Source organism: Orcinus orca, chromosome 2 (assembly GCF_937001465.1).
Source record: "Orcinus orca chromosome 2, mOrcOrc1.1, whole genome shotgun sequence".
NCBI classification, from domain to species: Eukaryota; Metazoa; Chordata; class Mammalia; order Artiodactyla; family Delphinidae; genus Orcinus; species Orcinus orca.
In genome coordinates, this window is record NC_064560.1 from 74,729,234 (window position 1) to 74,749,854 (window position 20,621).

General features: G+C 36.4%; 1 protein-coding gene across 6 annotated transcripts in view; it reads left to right on the forward strand.

The window, feature by feature from the left end:
- LRRC28 (leucine rich repeat containing 28) overlaps window positions 1-20,621 on the forward strand; it is a 183,398-nt gene that overhangs the window by 144,593 nt on the left and 18,184 nt on the right. For all 6 annotated transcript variants that reach the window (XR_007475602.1, XR_007475599.1, XR_007475600.1 and 3 more), the window contains 2 exons: window positions 5,677-5,852; window positions 7,633-7,792. Coding sequence is in view for 1 of the 6 variants with exons in the window: in XM_004271656.4 (XP_004271704.1) it covers window positions 5,677-5,852; window positions 7,633-7,792 (336 nt within the window). In the remaining 5 variants the exon portion in view is untranslated. The remainder of the gene's footprint in view (window positions 1-5,676; window positions 5,853-7,632; window positions 7,793-20,621) is intronic.

The window sequence follows — 20,621 nt, forward strand, 5'->3', positions numbered from 1 at the left end:
GGTCATTTCTTAAAATTTGACTAGAAAGCTTCCATATTTTGATCCTGCACATCAGTGTAAATATCATTAACTTACAAAAATAACATTACTAACAATTTTGAAGCCCCTGTATGGTTCTCTCCCATGTATGCTCCTCCTTCTTCTCCAAGGTTAGCCATTACTCTGAATTTTGTATTTATCATTCATTTTCACTGAGTTACGATTTTAATATATGTAAATACATCCCCATATAGTGTATTGTCAAGTTTTATATCTTTTCTTTAACTTTGTGTAAATTGAATGATGCTGTATGTATTCCTCTATGGTGTACTTCTTTCACATAACCTTTTGTTTTTATTCTCCAACTTCTCCACTATTTTTCTGCTTCCCTTTAGAGAAAAACTCTTTGAAAGAGTTGTCTATACTCACTTTTTCCACTTCTTTCTATTCTCTCACACCAGTTAGGCTTTTATCCCCATTGCACCTATATAAAGTATATATATAATTTGAAAAGTTTTGATGTATATATGTATACACACACATACATACGTACCTCTGAAACCATCACTGCAATTAAGATAATAAACATATCCACCACCACCCAAAGTTTCCTCGTGCCCCTTAGTAATCCTTCCTTCCTTGTCTTCATCCTATCTCCAGGCAACCCTGATCTGTGTTCTATTAACTGTCAATAAATTTGTATGTTCTTGAGTTTTATATGAATAGAATCAAACAGTATATACTCTCTTTTTCTCTGTCTTCTTTCACTCAGCATAGGGATTTGGAGATTTATACATGATATAGTGTGGATCAACAGTTCTTTTTTTTATTGCTATGTAGAGTTCCATTGTATGGATATATCGCAGGTTGTTTCCATTCACTTGTTCATGGACATTTGTGTTGTTTCTAGTTTTTGGCTTTATTACAGATAAAACTGATGTGAACAAATGTAGACTGTCTTTTAAAGGTCCTAGACTTAAATTTCCTTGGATAAATACCTAGGAGTGGAGTGTCTGGATCATACAGTACATGTATATTTAATTTTTGGAAGAACTTCCAGACTTTACAAAAATAACTGTAACATTCTACATTCCCACCTGTAATATAAGAGATTATCAGTGCTTACATATTTTAAATTTTATTCTAGGTGTGTAGTGATTTTTCCATTACGTTGTTAAATTTCATTTCCCTAGTAAATAAGGGTGTGCATCTTTTTATGTTTTATTTGCCATCCATATATCTGCTTTGATATCGTGTCTAAGTCTCCCATTTTTTCCTTGGGTCTTTGTGTTCTTATTATTGAGTTCTGAAAATTCTCTATAGATTCTGGATAAAAGTCTTTTATTATATATATGCTTTGGAAGTATCTCCTCCCAGTCCATGGCTTACCTTTTCATTTTTTCACAGGGCCTTTTGGAGAGCAGACATTTTTTATTTTGATACAGTCCAATTTATCAATTTGTTCCTTTATCGATCTTGCTTTTAGTGTAACCCAAATCACAAAGATTTTCTCCTATACTGTCTTCTAGAATTTTTTTTTTTTTTGCGGTACGCGGGCCTTTCACTGTTGTGGCCTCTCCCGTTGCAGAGCACAGGCTTCGGACGCGCAGGCTCAGCAGCCATGGCTCACGGGCCCAGCCGCTCCGCGGCATGTGGGATCTTCCCGGACCGGGGCACGAACCCGTGTCCCCTGCATCGGCAGGCGGACTCTCAACCACTGCGCCACCTGGGAAGCCCTGTCTTCCAGAATTTTTAAGGAATTAAGTTTACATTTAGGTCTATGATTCATTTTGAGTTAATTTTTGTGTATGGTATGAGGTATGGTTGAAGTTCCTTTTTTTACATATGGATATACCAGTTGTTCAAGCACCATTTGTTTAAAATACTATCCTTTCTCTACTGTATTTCCTTTGTATGTTAGTTGAAAATTAGTTGTCCATATATGTGTGGGTCTATTTCTAGATACTCTGCTCCATTTATCTGTCTGTTTTGACACAAATACCACACTGTCTTGATTACCATAGTTTTACAGTAAATCTTAAAATTAAAAAAAAATTTTTTTACTATTCTAGCTGCTTTGCATTTCTATATAAATGTTAGAATCAAAATTTCAATTTATATATATTTTTAAAAGCCTGTGATTTTAATTGCATTGAGTCTTTAGATCAATTGGAGGAGAATTAACATCTTAACAATATTAAGTCTCCCAGCCCATGATCACAATAAATGTCTAATTCCTTGTCTTAGACATCTTTTGTCTGATTTATCTCTAAGTATTTCATATTTTTCATAGTATCATATATGGTATTTAAAGTTTTTTAAATTTCCAATTGATTGTTGCAACCATATAGAAATACAAATGATTTTGTATAACTGATCCTGTATCCTCCAAACTTGCCAAGCTCACTTACTAGTTCCAGTAGGGTTTTTTTTAGATTATCATGGACTTTCTACATACACTCATGTCTTCTGGGAAGGAAGTCAGTTTTACTTCTTCCTTTCAAATATGGTCATGTTTTATTTCTTTTTCTTTCATTACTGTACTGGTTAGAAGCTCCAGTACAATGTTAAATAGTAGAAGCAGTGAGAGCAGACATGTTTGTCTTGCTGAACTTATGGGGAAAACAGTCTTTCAACATTAAGTATATATTGACTGTTGTTTTTTCATACATATGCTTTATCAGATTAGTAAATTCCCTTCTATTCCTAGTTTGCTGAGAGTTTTTTAAATTACGGATGGGTGTCGAATTTTGTTAGACCCTTTTTCCGCATCTACTGAAATGATTATATGGTTTTTCTTTTTTAGGTTTTAACATAGTGAATTACATTGATTTTTTTAAGGTTAATATAATCTTGATTAATAAGATAAACTTCATTTGGTCATATGACTTTATACATTGTTAAATTCAATTTGCTAAAATTTTGTTTAGACTTTTTCCACCTATGTTCATGAATGATACTGGTTGTTTCTCTTTTCTTGTGTGTTCATCTGGTTTTGGTATCAGGACAATGCTGGCTTCATAGAATGAGTTGGGAAGTATTCCAACCTTTTAACTACAAATTCAACTTCATTAATAAATGTTGGGTTGTTCAACTTCTCTGTATCTTGAGTGAGCTTTGCTAATTTTTGTCCTTCAAGGACTTTTTATTAGCATAAAGTTGCTTCTTATATTTTTATTATAAATCGGACAATACCTCCTTTCTCATTTCTGATATTGGTAATTTGTGTCTTCTCTCTGATTAGACTAGTTAGAGGTTTATCGTTTTTATTGATCTTCTCAAAGTTCCAGCTTTTGTTTTCACTGATTTCTCTCTATTCCTTTCTTCAATGTCATTGATTTTCTTTATGCTCTTTATTATTTCTTTTATTTACTTAGGGCTTAATTTGCTCTCTTATTTCTGGTTTCTTTAGGTGAGAGCTATGTATGCAACATGTCCTTCTATGCAGTAATTATAATTATTGTTATAATGACCTTTTCTGCCAGTTTTAACATCTGTCTTGGTTGTTTTCAGTTGCATTTTTTTTTCCTCATCATAGGTCATATATTGAAAAGCCTGGTAATTTTTGGTTGGATGCCAGACAGTGTGAATTTTATGATGCTGAGTGCTGGATATTTTTGTATTCATGTAACTATTCTTGATATATGTTCTGGGATACATTTAACTGGAAAGAGTTTAATCTTTTCAGATATGGCTCTTAAGGATTTGTTAGGTGGGAATGGAATGGTGTTCAGTCTAGCACTAACTATTCACCACTACTGAGATAAGACCTTTTTGTGTACTCTACACAATGCCCCTTGAATTATGACGTTCAAGTCTGACTGATAAGAGCAGACACTATTTCCAACCCTCTGTGACTGCTGGGCACTGTTACCTTTAATCTTTTCAGCTCGTCCTTTTTCCAGCCTCAGGTAGTTTCCTCATATGTGCTGATCAGTACTCATCTGAATACTCAAGTGGAACCTTTGCAAATCTCCAGAGTTCTCTCTCTGTACATCTCTCTCCCCTAAGGTTCTCTGTCCTGTGAACTCTTGCTGCTTTGGACCCCTGAACTCTTAGTTCCTTGTCCTCAGTTTAAGGTACCTACCGGGCTGTGACTGAGTTCCCCTTCCCTGAGTTAACTCTTCTCTTCAATCAAGTCTCTGCTGAAATGTCACCTCCTCAGAAAGACTTTCTTTGATTATATTATCTAAAGTAGTACAGCTCTCACTCCCCTCTTCACTCTATTTTAGCATGTGTTTATCTTTTAATTGTCCATCTCTCCTCACTATAATAAGCTTCATTCTGATCTTAAGTATGTCCCTAACAGAATTTTATGCTCATATATATTAAATAATATATACAACAAAGTTCATAATAGCCCCAAACTGGAAACAGCCCATATGTTTACCAGTACTACACAACAATGAAAATGAATAAGCTATAGTACGTACTGTAGCGTGGATGCATCCCAGAAAGAATATGTTGACAAAAGGAGCCAGATACAGGATTCTTCATGCTATTGAAGAAGGCAAAACCAAACTATAATGTTAGAATTTGGAAAAATGGTTCCTTTTGGGATAGAGGTTTTGCTTAGTAGGAGGGCCAGCGTGGCCTTCTGAGGTTCTTTTTTCTTGAGCTGAGTGGAGAAATTGAGTAAAATTAATTGAGTTCTAGGTCAGATACTGTCTTCTCTGTAGACCCTTCCCTAATTCCTTAGAAAAAGTCAGTTCCTCCACCTTCTCTGACCCAATATTAGAATAATTATATTGTAATTATTACATTTTTCAAGGGAAGGGGGTCATCTTTTGTTTTTTTAATTTAAGTATTTTGACTGGCGTATAGTAGGTGCTCTGGAAACATTTTCTGATGAAAGGAATGAGCAAATGCAGGAACTTGTAATGAACAAATAAGCTGAGGGCTTCTGCCTTCCAGTCCTGTGCCTCCTTCATTGCCTGTTTCTAGTTGAGGGTAGGGAGATTATCTCACGTTGTATCTGGAGAGCCAAGGCTTGTTGGCATCTGTTTGTCGTTAGAGAAGAAAAGTGTTGAGACTTTTAGATAAGCTGGTGGTCTCAGACAGGAGGTAGAATGAGATTGGACTCCTGAGTTTTGGTAACCCTGTAGCTAAAGGAACAAGGATGCCTCTGCCTTCTGGTTATGAGTGGCTGTAGGGAATAGGATGTGACTTGGCTTATTCAATAGGCTTTGCCAAGAATATTTTCTTCACAGGTTTATGGAAGGACCCAATAAAGTTATCTGCTATCATTACAGATCTGTTTGCTTTGTAGGGTTTTGTTCCCCCAACACAAAAATTTTGTTAAACCATGGTACTATAACTAAACAGAGTACTCTTTGTTCCTTTTAATTTTGAAAATTTCAATAAACATAAACTTGGAAAGGGTAAGAAAATGAGGATGAATAGAGCTTACAAAGCAAATTGTATAGATCCTATGAAGGAAATTTCTTCTAAGTTTGTCCTTACTGGAAGTGCCTGGACCTCAGTGAAGATTTAGCTGAGTTCCAAATGATGCATCTAAATTTCTATGCCAGGTTTTATTAAGGAACCCAGAATAGCATCTGTTCACTTTGAAAAGAATTCTGCTAATTCATCAGTGTCTTAAAATTTTAAATGTATAGTTTGATTAACATATTTTTATTGGCACATATAGTCATTTCCTTTTGGCTAATACTACTGTGAATGTGTGTCTTTCTGTAGCTGTGGTGTTCCCATTCAAGTTTCCGAGGTGAAGCTGCTTTCCTTTTCATCAGGGCAACTAACAGTTTTCCTCCCTGCTGAGGTGAAGGCCATAGGGACAGAGAAGGATCACGTCCTGCCTCTGCAAGAGCTGGCCATGAGGAGTCTGCATCACACCTACCACAGTTTTCTAAAAGGTACCCGGGACTTTTTTCTTTTCTTTTCTTTCCTTTCCTTTTCTTTCCTTTTCTTTTCTTTTCCTTTCCTTTCCTCTTTTCTTTTCTTTCTTTTCTTTTTTCTTTTCTTTTCCTGCCTCTTATTCAGTGAGCTTAGGAATTGTGTTTTATGTTGTTTTAGTGTTCATTTTTCAAAATTGTGGTAAAATGTACATAACATAAAATTTACCATTTTAACCATCTCTAAGTGTTCAGTTCAGTGGCATTAAGTACATTTGCGTAGTTGTGTAATGGAACACTTTTTATAAGAGAAAAGTTTTAATATTTTATTTTAATATTAATATTTTATATTTTAATATTAAAATATTTTATCAACACTGAGCCCTTCAGCACCCCCTATAGACACAGAGAAGCATTCACTAAATATGGTCTTCAGTCACAAAGAACAGAGGTTAAAAGTTAAACTATGCAGTTTAAATGAGAGAAATTGGTGTTTGGGAGCACATATTTGGTGGAAATGAGAAGGCTGGCAGAGGTACTTTCTTCCGTATCGAAAAATGTGCAAAGATCTTATCCTTAAAGCAAAGTTGGGTACTTCTTCCAACAGAGCAAGTTTTTGCCTTGTAACCTCCTTACACCTGAGAAATATATATACCTAAAGGGAAATTAATTTCAGGAGCCTTTGGCAGTGTTACCACAGGATTTGGCGGTGTGTAGATGTCATAGGTGACATGGAGTGGACCTGTGATGCTTTAAGAAAGCACTAGGCAACATTAATAAGAAAATAATTTCAAGTGCTTTTAAAACTACTAAATGTTTTGTCTTTGCTTTAAAAAAAAAAAAAGATGCATACAGAAACCTCTAACATTAAACATCCAGGAATGTCTAATACAAATTAAGTTGTTTTTAAAAACTAAACAGAAAACTGAAATTATTCACCTATGAGCAAATTACATTTTTCAAAATGGTTATTGATAAGTCTGGACAGATATAAAAGATGATAAGATAATTTGTATTTCCTTCCTCAAGATGATTCAGTGATTTTTAGGTGTCACCTCATCATGACCGTTTCTCTCTCTAGATGTTTTACTCTCAATAGCAACCCAGTGTACATTTGTGCTCAGGATTGCCTGGGCCATTGGGATGTTTTGCTTTAAATGTTTCTTTTGTGTAACTCAGACTAAACTGAGGAGGAAACACCCTATTTTTATTAGTGACAGCTCATGGGAGTGAGACAAGGAAAAGCTTGGTTTCATTATTTTTCATTTTCTTTGATTTTTTTGTTTCCCCTTTTCATTCTTTTCAGTAAATATAATTTAGCTTGAAAGATTCTAAATGCCCAATAGATTTAGGAAGAATTTAATGAAAGTCTGTTTTAGTCTTCAGTCCCAGTCTTTTTTTTATTCTCTGTCTCTTATAGAAGTTTACAGACCCTCCCTCGGTAAACGTAATGCCTTTTCAGTCTTTGTTCTTAAAGAATATTTGGTCTTATTCTTTCCTGGCCTCTATCTCAGCACAGCTCAGGTTGCTCTTAAAAGAGTAGATTAAGGTTTTCTCTTAGTATCAAAAATGTAAAAAAGCATCTTTCATTTCCAAATAATGTTACATTTTTTTTGTTTTGTTTTGTTTTTTTTTTAAATAATGTTACATTTTTATTCAATGCCTATCGGATAACAGAATTTTCAACATGCAGTACTTTTCACTAACTGAACTTATTTGCTAACAATAAGAAATATTTTAAGAAGCCAAGTTTAAGGAAATCTCATTTTTTATTTGTGCATGATTTTCTCTTGTGTTCCAGATCTGGACTTTCTGTCTCCAGTCTCGTTACCCAGAAGTCTTCTGGAGCTGCTGCACTGCCCCTTGGGGCACTGTCACCGGTGTAGTGAGCCCATGTTTACGATTGTTTACCCCAAGCTATTTCCCTTGAGAGAGACGCCAATGGCAGGACTGCACCAGGGGTAATCATTCCTAAGTGGACACCAGGGCTTACACCTGGGGGAGGGGTGGGAACGTGGGGAAGGGTGGAGGACACACATAAAAGTGTTGGTAAGTCAGCAGCTTTAAAGGGGCATAGAATGCTTCCTGCCATACAGCTAAATGAAACAAATGCACATTTTCAGTATCACAAGAAAACTGGATTTCTCTTTATTACATTTTTGGTCTTATACAGAACGGTTTTATTGTATATGTTATTTAGAGTAGCTCATTCTTTGTAGGAGTGTTTTCCTGCTGTTTCCCTATTCACAATAGTCTTTAGGCAATAAGGAATGTAAGAACAAAATATTTGTTATATAATGGGTCCAGCTCAGCTCTTCTGTTTAATTCGCATTGCTAACTGAAAGTGTGTGGCTGAGCATTGTGTGTGTGTGTATTTCTGTTTTGAATTTCTAACCCTTCCAAATAGCATTCTCTTACCACTGTCTGTTTCTTGGCACAGTGCCTTGAATTTGCTAAGAATGTTAACTAAGTAAAACCCCCCATTCTGGTAGTTTATTAAAAGAATATCAGACAATTAAAAATAGGACATGAAATGAAAAAATCCCCCATTAGCACAGTCTCAGCTTATAGATTTTCTAAATTTAGGATCTTCTAAGTTCACATTTTTCAAAGATGAAAAAAAATACTATAATACCTCACTTATCCATCAAATGTGGTATTTTGGGTTAGTACATTTTTCAGGATAACTGGTTACCCCTATTCAGTCCTCGAAGCGTTTCCTTTATAATCATTTTTGTAGAATGAGAGCAAGCGTGGGCAGGGTGCTGAACCTCTCAGAGCCTCAAAATGGGGAAAGAACAGCCTGCTGGGCAGGGCCATCTAAGGATTAGCAGATGATGAAGGCAAACACTTGGCATATAATGGGTGCTCGGCAAATGGTAGTTACCTTTTCCATCTCTCTACCCACTCCTTCCCAAAACTGCATTTGTCTTTTTCTTACCCTGAATAATCCTATTTTGCTATACTTTCAGTTCCTGTTTCAACTTTCTGTGTTTTTAATGTTTCCTGCTTTACTGTGCCTGCCTACAGAAGCCCTCCTCCAAACCTTGCTAATCTGCTACTTCTGATCAGAGGTGATCAGATCACCAAATTTAGTAAAATTCCATTTTAAATTAGAGTTGAAAGGACTGAGTCAGGATTTGAGTATGTTACTACATGAATAAAAACTAATAAAATAGGCACATCTATGAGGAGCAGTAGGGAATATCGGTCAAGTGCACAGGCCCTGATTCTGACTTTCCCCTGGGAGACCTTGGGCAAATTACTTAACATCTCTGAGCTTCATCTTTTCATCAATAAAATGAGCATAGTAATAATATCTATTTAATAAGGTCATTGTGAGGATTAAATGAGATCATTTATGTAAAGAGCCCAGGATGGTGTCTGGTATGTAATAAATATTAAGTGACTTAACTATGATCTCTTTTTGTAGCTCAAAGACTTTTAAAAATTTATTTTATATATGTATCTTTAGCAAATCATCTTCATATTAGTAAGATATCATCATAGGAAAATCTTCCATTAAACTACAGTAAAATCCTGCTGCATTGTTGTTGCACAATTTCCTATAGAAGATATTTTCTTACTAAAAATATGAAAATGAAAACAATTCAGTATGGTAAGGATGCTCTGTTAGTAGCTGATAAAATTCTAAATACCTGTTTGAAAAGATAAACTTTCTTTCTATCATGGTAATTAATTTGTGCAAATAAAGTAGATCCCTTAAATGAAGATATTTTTGTGTTATCTTTATATGAAATTTGGGAAACTTGTTCAATAAGTATTTGCATATTTACTGCTACTTATTTCTCTGCTTAAACCTAGAAATTCAGTATGAATATCTTATATTGCTTTAGAACATAAAATATAATAGTGTTAGTTTAATAAAATGAGTGTATCAAATACATAGGACTTAGGCAATGCCCTTTTGTTAAGAAAAGCCAGAAGCACCCACGTTAATAGCAAAAAATGAAATACCAAGATACAAACATGGCTTTCTGTGGCGAGTTAATGCTAAGATCTGAAACTGAGAATTTGTGTCTTTCATTTGGTCCACCAGACTTTGCTCCTTCCCACGTTGCTATGGAGATTGTGTTAAAAGCTTTGACTTCAGTTTCTACCATAGTTTTTAAAGTACTTTCTTTTGTAATTGAAAACCAAATACTTGAATCTCAATAGCTTATTGCTAAAAATAAAATCAATATTTTTAGTATCATAAACTCTAAAAGGTCTTGATAATATTATTTTTAAGTTTTCTAATATATTCTGTTCAGTGTTCATTGCTTCTTATAAAATAATACACTGTATCAGCCAATATCTAAATTAATGTGGACATCTGTCATTATTTTAAAAGAACATACTGAATATTCTTCTAAAATACCAAGTCCCATACGAGTGTTAGTTCCAACTTAAATTTAATACAGTCAATTAAAAAGAAATTACAGTATTTTGCATAAATAGTAAATACCCAAATCTTCAAATATTTATAGAAGAGAATAATGGCTAGTATGTTCATAACTTTTGATCATGACAGGCATAGCAAATTTTCATTCCCCCAGATTACTGTTCATTTTTTTAAATGGAGAATGTCAACTCATAGGATTATTTATTAGTATAACGTGTGTCTGACTTTTCCCACACATGTATGCATCTCATAAGTTTTGTATTTCCCAAGGTTTTTCAAGGGTATTTTATGAGTTTCCTAGGGATACCTCAACAAAATACCACAAAACTGGGTGACTTACAGAGCTTCTATAGATATTGTCTCAGAGCTCTGAAGGCTAGAAGTCTGAAATCAAGATGTGGCAGGATTGGTCCCTTCTGAGGGCTGTGATGGAAGGATCTAATCCTTGCAGATGGCCATCGTCTCCCTTCTTCTCTTCACATCATCTTACCTCTATGTGTGTCTATCTCAGTGTCCAAATTTCCCTTGTTTATAAGAACACCAGTGACATTTCAATAGGGCCCTCCCTAATGACCTCATCTAACTAATTACACTGGCAATGACCCTGTTTCCAAATAAGGTTACTGTATTACTCTGCTAGGGCCACCATAACAAAATACCATAGGCTGGGTGACTTAAACAACAGAAATTTAATTTCTCACAGTTCTGGAAGCTGGAAGTCTGAAATCAGGGTGCATGTGGTTAGGTTGTGCTGAGGGCTGTCTTCCTGATTTGAAGATAGCTGCTTTCTTGCTGCCTCGAGTGGCAGAGAACACGAGCACACATGTTCACAAGCTCTCCAGTGTCTCTTCTTATAAGGGCACTAATCCTATCATGAGGGCCCCACCCTCATGAACTCATCTAAACCTAATATCTCCAAAAGGCCCCATTTCCAAATACCATCACATTGGAGATTAGGACTTAAAATATGAATTGGTGGCAGGATGGGGGGACACAATTCAGTCCATAGCAGTCACATTCTGGGGTTCTGGGGATTATGACTATAACATGAATTTGGGGGAGATACAGTTCAACCCGTAACAGTCTGTCCTCCCAAAATCCATGTCCTTCTCAGATGCAAAATAAATTCACTCCATCCTAACACCCCCCAAATCCTAACCCATTCCAGCATCAACTCTTAAGTTCAGAATCTCATCTTAAGTATCTAAATCAGGTATGGATAAAACTCAGGTATAACTCGCCTTGGGACAAAACTCCTCTCCATTTGTAAACCTGTAAAACCAAACTGGTTATCTGCTTTCACTATACATTGGTGGGACAGGCATAAGATAGACATTCCCTTTACAGAAAGGAGAACAAGAGGTTCCAAAACTTAAAAGGGCAAATTCCATTAGATTTTAATGCTTGAGAATAATCCTCTGGCTAGATGCTCTGTCCTTTAGGCCCACTGGGGTGGTGACCCCACCTCCTCAGCCCTAAGTGGGGCCCTGCTGTCTAAAACTAAGGAAGTTGCCCCATCCTCTGGAATTGAGGAGGTGGCCCCATCCCCGGGGTTATTCTTCCCTTTACTTGATAGCTTGTTTCCTGCCTGTAGAATCCCAGAAGGCTGACAGCATGTCTTCACCCTGTCCCATCTCTGTCCTCTTTGATCCAAGCTGTCAGCCTTTCTGCTGAAATGGTTGACTGGATCCACAAGTCACATGCCTAATCTCTTTAGAAAATGTTGTCCAGCCACATCCTTGGTGTTCTCTCCAGAACGTGCTTTCTCATTTTATACAATGTAGATAGCCTGAGAATTTTCCATATCCTCAAGTTCTGGTTCCTTTTTGCTGAACAATTCCCTCAATTTATCTTCCTCCTCTCACATTTTACTGTAAGCAGCAAAGAGAAACCAGGCCATGCCTTCAGTGCTTTGCTTAGAAACATCCTCAGCTAAATATAGGCATACCCATCTTTTTGTGCTTCATTTTATTTCACTTCACAGATATTGCACTTTTTACAAATTGAAGGTTTGTGGTAACCCTGTGTCAAGAAAATCTATTGGTACCATTTCTCCAACAGCATTTGCTCACTTCCTGTCTCTGTGTCACCTTTTGGTAATTCTCACAATACTTCAAACTTTTCATTATTATTATGCTTGTTATGGGGATCTGTGATCAGTAATCTTTGATGTTACTACTACAGTTCACTGAAGGCTCAGATGATGGTTAGCATGTTTAGCAATAAATTATTTTTAAATTAAGGTATATACATTTTTTTAGACATAATGCTATTGCATACTTAATAGACTGCAATATAGTGTAAGTATAACTTTTATATATACTGGGAAACCAAAAAATTTGTGTGACTTGCTTTATTGCTGTATTTGCTTTATTGCGGCAGTTTGGAATCGAGCCTGCAATATCTCTGAGGTCTGCCTGTATCCAAGTTCATCACCTAGCAGTTCTATTTTCCATCCAACAGAACACAATTCAGTCAAGTCCTCTGTGCTTTATAACTAAGATCATCTTTCTCTCATTTTCCAATAACACATTGCTCATTTTTGTCTGAGACCTCACCAGAAACACCTTTAACACTTGTATTTCCAGCAACATTCTGTTCATGACAATATGTGTATTCTCTAAGACAATAGAAGCTTTTTCTATAGCTTTCCTCTTTCCTTTGTAAGCCCTTACCAGCTCTCCTTTAACATCTATATTTCTACCAATAGTCTCAAGGCAGAACTCTTCTAGCCTCTGCTACTTAATTTCAAAGCCACATCTAGATTTTTAAATATTTGTTACAGCAGCATCTCTTACCAGTAGCTGAACTTGTATTAGTTAGCAGTCTGCAGAGAAACAAAACATATATCTATATCTGTATTTGTAAATAATAAATATAGACAGAGATTGATTTTAAGGAATTGGCTCACATGACTGGGGAGCTGGCAAGTCCAAAACCACAGGGCAGGCTGACAGGCTGGAAATTCAGAAAAGAGTTGATATTGCAGTCTTAAGTCTGAATTTCTCAGGGCAACAGGCTAGAAACTCAGGGTTTTTAAGTTGCTGTCTTAAGGAAAAGTCCTTCTACTTCTTTGCTCTAAAGGCCTCCAACTGATTGAGTGAGGCCCACCTTATGGAACGTAATCTGCTTTACTCAAAGTCTACTGATTTAAATGTCAGTCACATCTAAAAAATACCTTCACAGCAAAATCTAGACTGATATTTGACCAAACAACTGGGTACCATGGTCTAGCCAAGTTGACACATAAAATTAACCATCACAGACATTCAAAAGTCTCACTTAAATCACCAGGATGTTTTGAAACAGAAATTGCCAATGGCCCAGAATCACAGTGTTCCTTCCCATATCGCTTGGGTTAAGTTTGGGCCATAGCAGATATTAACAGTGTACACTCAGGTGTTGGTGTGGTGACATCTCTGCTTTTGTACAGTGAGGCCCTGGGCTGGAATGAAAGAACTTATAGGCCTTAGGGGTCAGGAGACCCAGCTGGAAGTTGAGCTGTGTTACTTAGTACTGTAAGATAGGTACCATTATTAGATTGAACTGTGTGAATCATATGCCTTCCATGTGGTTCAACCTAATATAACCCCCATGTTACAGGAGTAGGAGGGTGTGGAACTGAGGGACAGGAAGATCAGAAACTGGGCCAAGCCCTCATAGCAGAGCTGGGATTTGATCCATAGCAAGTCTGGCTCCAAATCCATGTTTTAGACACTATGCTGTAATTAGCTACTGAGTGAATCACTACATATGAAGAAATTTTGAAATGGTACTATAAATATAAAATGAAAATAAGCTCTAATCTGAACAAGATACTTTTGAAATATGTATGTGTGTACACATATACATATATGTGTGTGTGCTCTAAAGAAATCCAGCAGGATGTAGATCTAACTCTAAACTGTGGTTACCTTGGAAGGGAGGAATGTAGGCTTATGGAGTAGTCAGGTGGGGACTTTAATTTTCAATTCTATATAATACAGAATCATTTGAATATTTTCAATAAGGATGTATTTTTATAAATACACAAAATAACAATTAAAAAATAGTATGTATCTAAAGGAACTTTAAAAAATCCTTTGCTTAAAGCTTTATATAGGTTAAAAAAGACAAGGAAAGGTTCTTGGAGCAATTTTTTTTTAAGTTTAGGTAAAAATGTTTTTAAACAGGTTACACAATGATATCCAATTTTTGTCAGCTATGGGTATGTATATATATATAAATATATACATATATATACACATCCATATATAGTCTTTTACATATATATGTGTATATGTGTATATATATATATGTATATATATAGTGTTGGCCAACAAAGTTCGTTTGGGTTTTTCCGTAACATCTTATTTTGGCCAACCCAAAAGTTTAAATTGTTAAATACGTAGAAAACGTCTTGAAGGCTCACTGAAGGAACAGTGGTTTTCGTTGAGTAGTGTTGAATTTTTACAACAAACTGGTGTCACTTTAAAAATTAAAAATAATGTTTAATTATTAAAACATTAGTAGACCAGTGATTTCTTTTCTACTTATTTATTTGGGGGGAGACAAAATAAATCTGTTCAAGTCATATGTTATCATCAAAGCAAAATTAGGAAATAGAATTCTGCAAAAGGAAATTGTATCAAATGGAAGTACTGCCACTGGAAATGACAACTGTTAATATTTTAGCTTAAAGTAGAATATCTCTTAGTTGACTTCCTAACTGAGGATCCAGATTCTTCATGCTTCCTATTCCTTTTTTTTTTTTTAATTGGGGTAAGAACATTTAACTTGAGATCTACCTTCTTAACAAATTTTTAAGTGCACAGTATAGTATTAACTGTAGGCACTATATTGTACAGCAGCTCTCTAGAACTTACTCATTTTGCATAACTGAAACTATACCCATTGAACACAACTCCCATTTCTCCCTCCCTGCAGTCCCTGGTAACTCACCATTCAACTCTCTGCTTCTGAGTTTGACTATTTTAGATATCTCATGTAAGTGTAATCATGTAGTATTTGTCCTGTGACTGTCTTATCTCTCCTACCATAATGTCTTCCAGGTTCATCCCGTTTTTGTTTTGTTTTGTTTTGTTTTGTTTTGTTTTTTGTGGTACGCAGGCCTCTCACTGTTGTGGCCTCTCCCGTTGCAGAGCACAGGCTCCGGACGCACAGGCTCAGCGGCCATGGCTCACGGGCCTAGCCGCTCTGCGGCATGTGGGATCCTCCCAGACGGGCACGAACCCGTGTCCCCTGCATCGCCAGGCGGACTCTCAACCACTGCGCCACCAGGGAAGCCCCCATCCCATTTTTAAGGCTGAATAATATTCCATTGTATGTGCATACCACATTTTTTTAATCTATTCATCAGTCAATAAACATTTAGCTTGTTGCCATATTTTGGATATTGTGAATAATGGTGCAGTGAACATGGGAGTGCAGATATTTCTTTGGGACCCTGATTTCAATTCTTTTGGATATATACTCAGAACTGGGATTGCTGGATATGATCATTCTAGTTTTAATTTTTTGAGGAATTATTTTGCATAGTGGCTGCACCATTTTACATTCCCACCAACATATGTAAGAATTCCAATTTCTCTACAGCCTTGCCAACACTTACTTTTTGTTTGTCTGTTTTTTTAGAGCAGCCATCCTAACAGGTGTGAGGTGATATCTCATTGTGGTTTTGATTTGCATTTCCCTGATGATTAGTGACGTTGAGAACCTTTTCATATACCTGTTGGCCATCTGTATGTCTTCTTTGGAGAAATGTCTACTTAAATCCTTTACCCAGTTTTAAATCAGATTGGTTTTTTTTGCTACTGAATGATAGGAGTTTCTTATATATTTTAGATATTAACCCATGATCAAATACAGGGTTTGCAAATATTGTCTTCCATTCTGTTAGTTATGTTTTGCTTTTGTTGATGGTTTACTTTGCTGCTTAGAAGCTTAGTTTGATGTAGTCCCACATGCCTATTTTTGTTTTGTGGCTTGTGGTTTTGGTGCCATAGCCAAGAAATCATTGCCAAGACTAATGTCAAGTAGCTTGTGCACTATGTTTTCTTCTAGGGGTTTTAAAGTTTCAGGTCTTCTGTTTACATTTTTAATTCATTTAGAGTTGATTTTTTTGTGTATGGTGTAGGATAAGGGTCCACTTTCATTCTTTTGCATATGGATATCCAGTTTTCCCACACTATTTGTTGAAGAGATTGTCCTTTTCCCATTGTATATGCTTGGCTTCCTTGTGGAAGATCAGTTAGCTGCATATGTGTGGGTTTATTTCTAGCCTGTCTATTCTGTTCCAGTGGTCTATGTATCTGTCTTTATGCCAGTACCATACTGTTTTGATTACTGTAGGTTTGTGGTATATTTTGAAATCAGGAAACATGATGCCTTCAGCTTTGTTCTTTTTTCTCAAGATTTGTTGGACTATTCAGGATCTTTTGTGGGACCATATGAATTTTAGGATTTTTTTTTTCTATTTCCATTTTTAAAAAGCCAAATATTTCCAAATAGCTCAGAATAATGCATCCACTCATTTACTGATTTATTCACTCAGTTAGCAGACATGCATTGAGCATCTACTGTGAGCAGGGCACTGTGGTAGTGATGACAGCATGGCTTCAGTCGGCTGCTTTGAAGCTCAGATTTACAGAGCTTGGTTCTTTCAGGAATTCTCCATGGTCTTTTAAGCCAGAGTAATTACATGAGAGGACCAGATGTCTGGGTAACTGTTGTGCCTTGCAATAGAGACCCATTTGTTACAGGGCGTGCAGAACTGTCTCTGTCTTATTACTTCCCTTTGTCTGTTACAACAGCTTAATATTCCTTCCTCCCACTCACTATCTTCAAATATTATCAAAATAATATCTTCTATCTAATACTTATATGGTTAAATCACTTATCACTTATGAAATGTTTCACATTTCCTTACCCTTGCTTTTTGTGGGTATTACTTTAATTTACTTTTTTTTTAACATCTTTATTGGAGTATAATTGCTTTACAGTGTTGTGTTAGTTTCTGCTGTATAACAAAGTGAATCATCTATATGCATACTTATATCCCCATATCTCCTCCCTCTTGTGTCTCCCTCCCACCCTCCTTTTCCCACCCCACTAGGTGGTCGCAAAGCACTGAGCTGATCTTCTTGTGCATGCAGCTGCTTCCCACTAGCTGTTTTACATTTGGTAGTGTATATATGTCAATGCGACTCTCTTACTTCATCCCAGCTTACCCTTCCCCCTCCCTGTCCTCAAGTCCATTCTTTTTTTTCTTTTTTGGTACGTGGGCCTCTCACTGTTGTGGCCTCTCCGATTGCGGAGCACAGGCTCCGGACGCGCAGGCTCAGCGGCCATGGCTCACAGGCCCAGCCGCTCCGCGGCATGTGAGATCCTCCCGGACCAGGACACGAACCCGTGTCCCCTGCATCAGCTGGCGGACTCTCAACCAGTGCGCCACCAGGGAAGCCCAAGTCCATTCTTTATGTCTGTGTCTTTATTCCTGTCTTGCCCCTAGGCTCATTAGAACCATTCGGGGTTTTTTTAGATTCCATATATATGTGTTAGCATACGGTATTTGTTTTTCTCTTTCTGACTTACTTCACTATGTATGACAGTCTCTAGGTCCATCCACCTCACTACAAATAACTCAGTTTCGTTTCTTTTTATGGCTGAGTAATATTCCATTGTATATATGTGCCACATCTTCTTTATCCATTCATCTGTCGATAGACACTTAGATTGCTTCCATGTCTTGGCTATTGTAAATAGTGCTGCAGTGAATATTGTGGTACATGACTCTTTTTGAATTATGGTTTTCTCAGGGTATATGCCCAGTAGTGGGATTGCTGGGTCATATGGTAGTTCTATTTTTAGTTCTTTAAGGAACCTCCATACTGTTCTCCATAGTGGCTGTACCAATTTACAATCCCACCAACAGTACAAGAGGGTTCCCTTTTCTCCACACCCTCTCCAGCTTTTATTGTTTGTAAATTTTTTGATGATGGCCATTCTGACCGGTATGAGGTGACACCTCATTGAAGTTTTGATTTGCATTTCTCTCATAATTAGTGATGTTGAGCATCTTTTCATGTGTTTGTTAGCAATCTGTATATCTTCTTTGGAGAAATGTCTACTTAGGTCTTCTGCCCATTTTTGGATTAGGTTGTTTGTTTTCTTGATATTGAGCTACATGAGCTACTTGTATATTTTGGAGATTAATCCTTTGTCGGTTGATTCATTTGCAAATATTTTCTCGCATTCTGAGGGTTGTCTTTTCATCTTGTTTATGGTTTCCTTTGCTGTGAAAAAGCTTTTAAGTTTCGTTAGGTCCTATTTGTTTATTTTTTCTTATTTCCATTTCTCTAGGAGGTGGGTCAAAAAGGATCTTGCGGTGATTTATGTCATAGAGTGTTCTGCCTATGTTTTCCTCTAAGGGTTTTATACTGTTTGGTCTTAATTTAGGTCTTCAATCCATTTTGAGTTTGTTTTTGTGTATGGTGTTAGGAAGTGTTCTAATTTCATTCTTTTACATGTAGCTGTCCAGTTTTCCCAGCACCACATATTGAAGAGACTGTCTTTTCTCCATTGTACACTCTTGCCTCCTTTATCAAAGATAAGGTGACCATATGTGCGTGGGTTTACCTCTGGGCTTTCTATCCTGTTCCATTGATCTATATTTCCGTTTTTGTGCCAGTACCATACTGTCTTGATTACTGTAGCTTTGTAGTATAGTCTGAAGTCTGGGAACCTGATTCCTCCAGCTCCGTTTTTCTTTCTCAAGATTGTTTTGCCTATTTGGGGTCCTTTGTGTTTCCATACAAATTGTGAAATTTTTTGTTCTAGTTCTGTGAAAAATACCATTGGTAGTTTGACAGGGATTGCATTGAATCTGTAGATTGCTTTGGGTAGTATAGTCATTTTCACAATGTTGATTCTTCCAATCCAAGAACATAGTATATCTCTCCATCTGTTTGTATCATCTTTAATTTCTTTCATCAGTGTCTTATAGTTTTCTGCATACAGTTTTTTGGCTCCTTAGGTAGGTTTATTCCTAGGTATTTTATTCTTTTTGTTGCAGTGGTAAATAGGAGTGTTTCCTTAATGTCTCTTTCAGATTTTTCATCATTAGTGTATAGGAATGCAATAGATTTCTGTGCATTAATTTTGTATCCTGCTACTCTACCAAATTCACCGATTAGCTCTAGTAGTTTTCTGGTAGCATCTTTAGGATTCTCTATGTATAGTATCATGTCATCTGCAGACTGACAGTTTTATTTCTTCTTTTCCGACTTGGATTCCTTTTATTTCTTTTTCTTCTTTGATTGCTGTGGCTGAAACTTCCAAAACTTGGAAGTGGGCAACCTTCTCTTGTTCCTGATCTTAGTGGAAATGCTTTCAGTTTTTCACCATTGAGAACGATGTTGGCTGTGGATTTGTCGTATATGGCCTTTCTTATGTTGAGGTAGGTTCCCTCTATGCCTACTTTCTGGAGAGTTTTTATCATAAATGGGTGTTGAATTTTGTCAAAAGCTTTTTCTGCATCTATTGAGATTATCATATGGTTTTTATCCTTCAATTTGTTGATATGGTGTATCACATTTACTGATTTGCATATATTGAAGAACCCTTGCATTCCTGGTATAAACCCCATTTGATCATGGTGTATAATCCTTTTAATGTGCTGTTGGATTCTGTTTGCTAGTATTTTCTTGAGGATTTTTGCATCTATGTTTATCAGAGATATTGGCCTGTAGTTTTCTTTGTTTGTGACATCTTTGTCTGGTTTTGGGATCAGGGTGATTGTGGCCTCGTAGAATGAGTTTGGGTGTGTTCCTCCCTCTGCTATATTTTGGAAGAGTTTGAGAAGGATAGGTGTTAGCTCTTCTCTAAATGTTTGATAGAATTCACCTGTGAAGCCATCTGGTCGTGGGCTTTTGTTTGTTGGAAGATTTTTAATCACAGTTTCAATTTCAATGCTTGGACTGGTCTGTTTATATTTCCTATTTCCTCCTGGGTCAGTCTCGGAAGATTGTGCTTTTCTAAGAATTTGTCCATTTCTTCCAGGTTGTTCATTTTATTGGCATAGTTGCTTGTAGTAATCTCTCATGATCCTTTGTATTTCTGCAGTGTCACTTCTCCTTTCTCATTTTTAATTCTATTGATTTGAGTCTTCTCCCTTTTTTTCTTGATGAGTCTGGCTAATGGTTTATCAGTTTTATTTATCTTCTCAAAGAACCAGCTTTTAGTTTTATTGATCTTTGTTATTGTTTCTTTCATTATTTTTCAGTTATTTCTCATCTGATCTTTATGATTTCTTTTCTTCTGCTAGCTTTCCGTTTTTTTTGTTCTTCTTTCACTAACTGTAAGGTTAGGTTATTTGAGATTTTTCT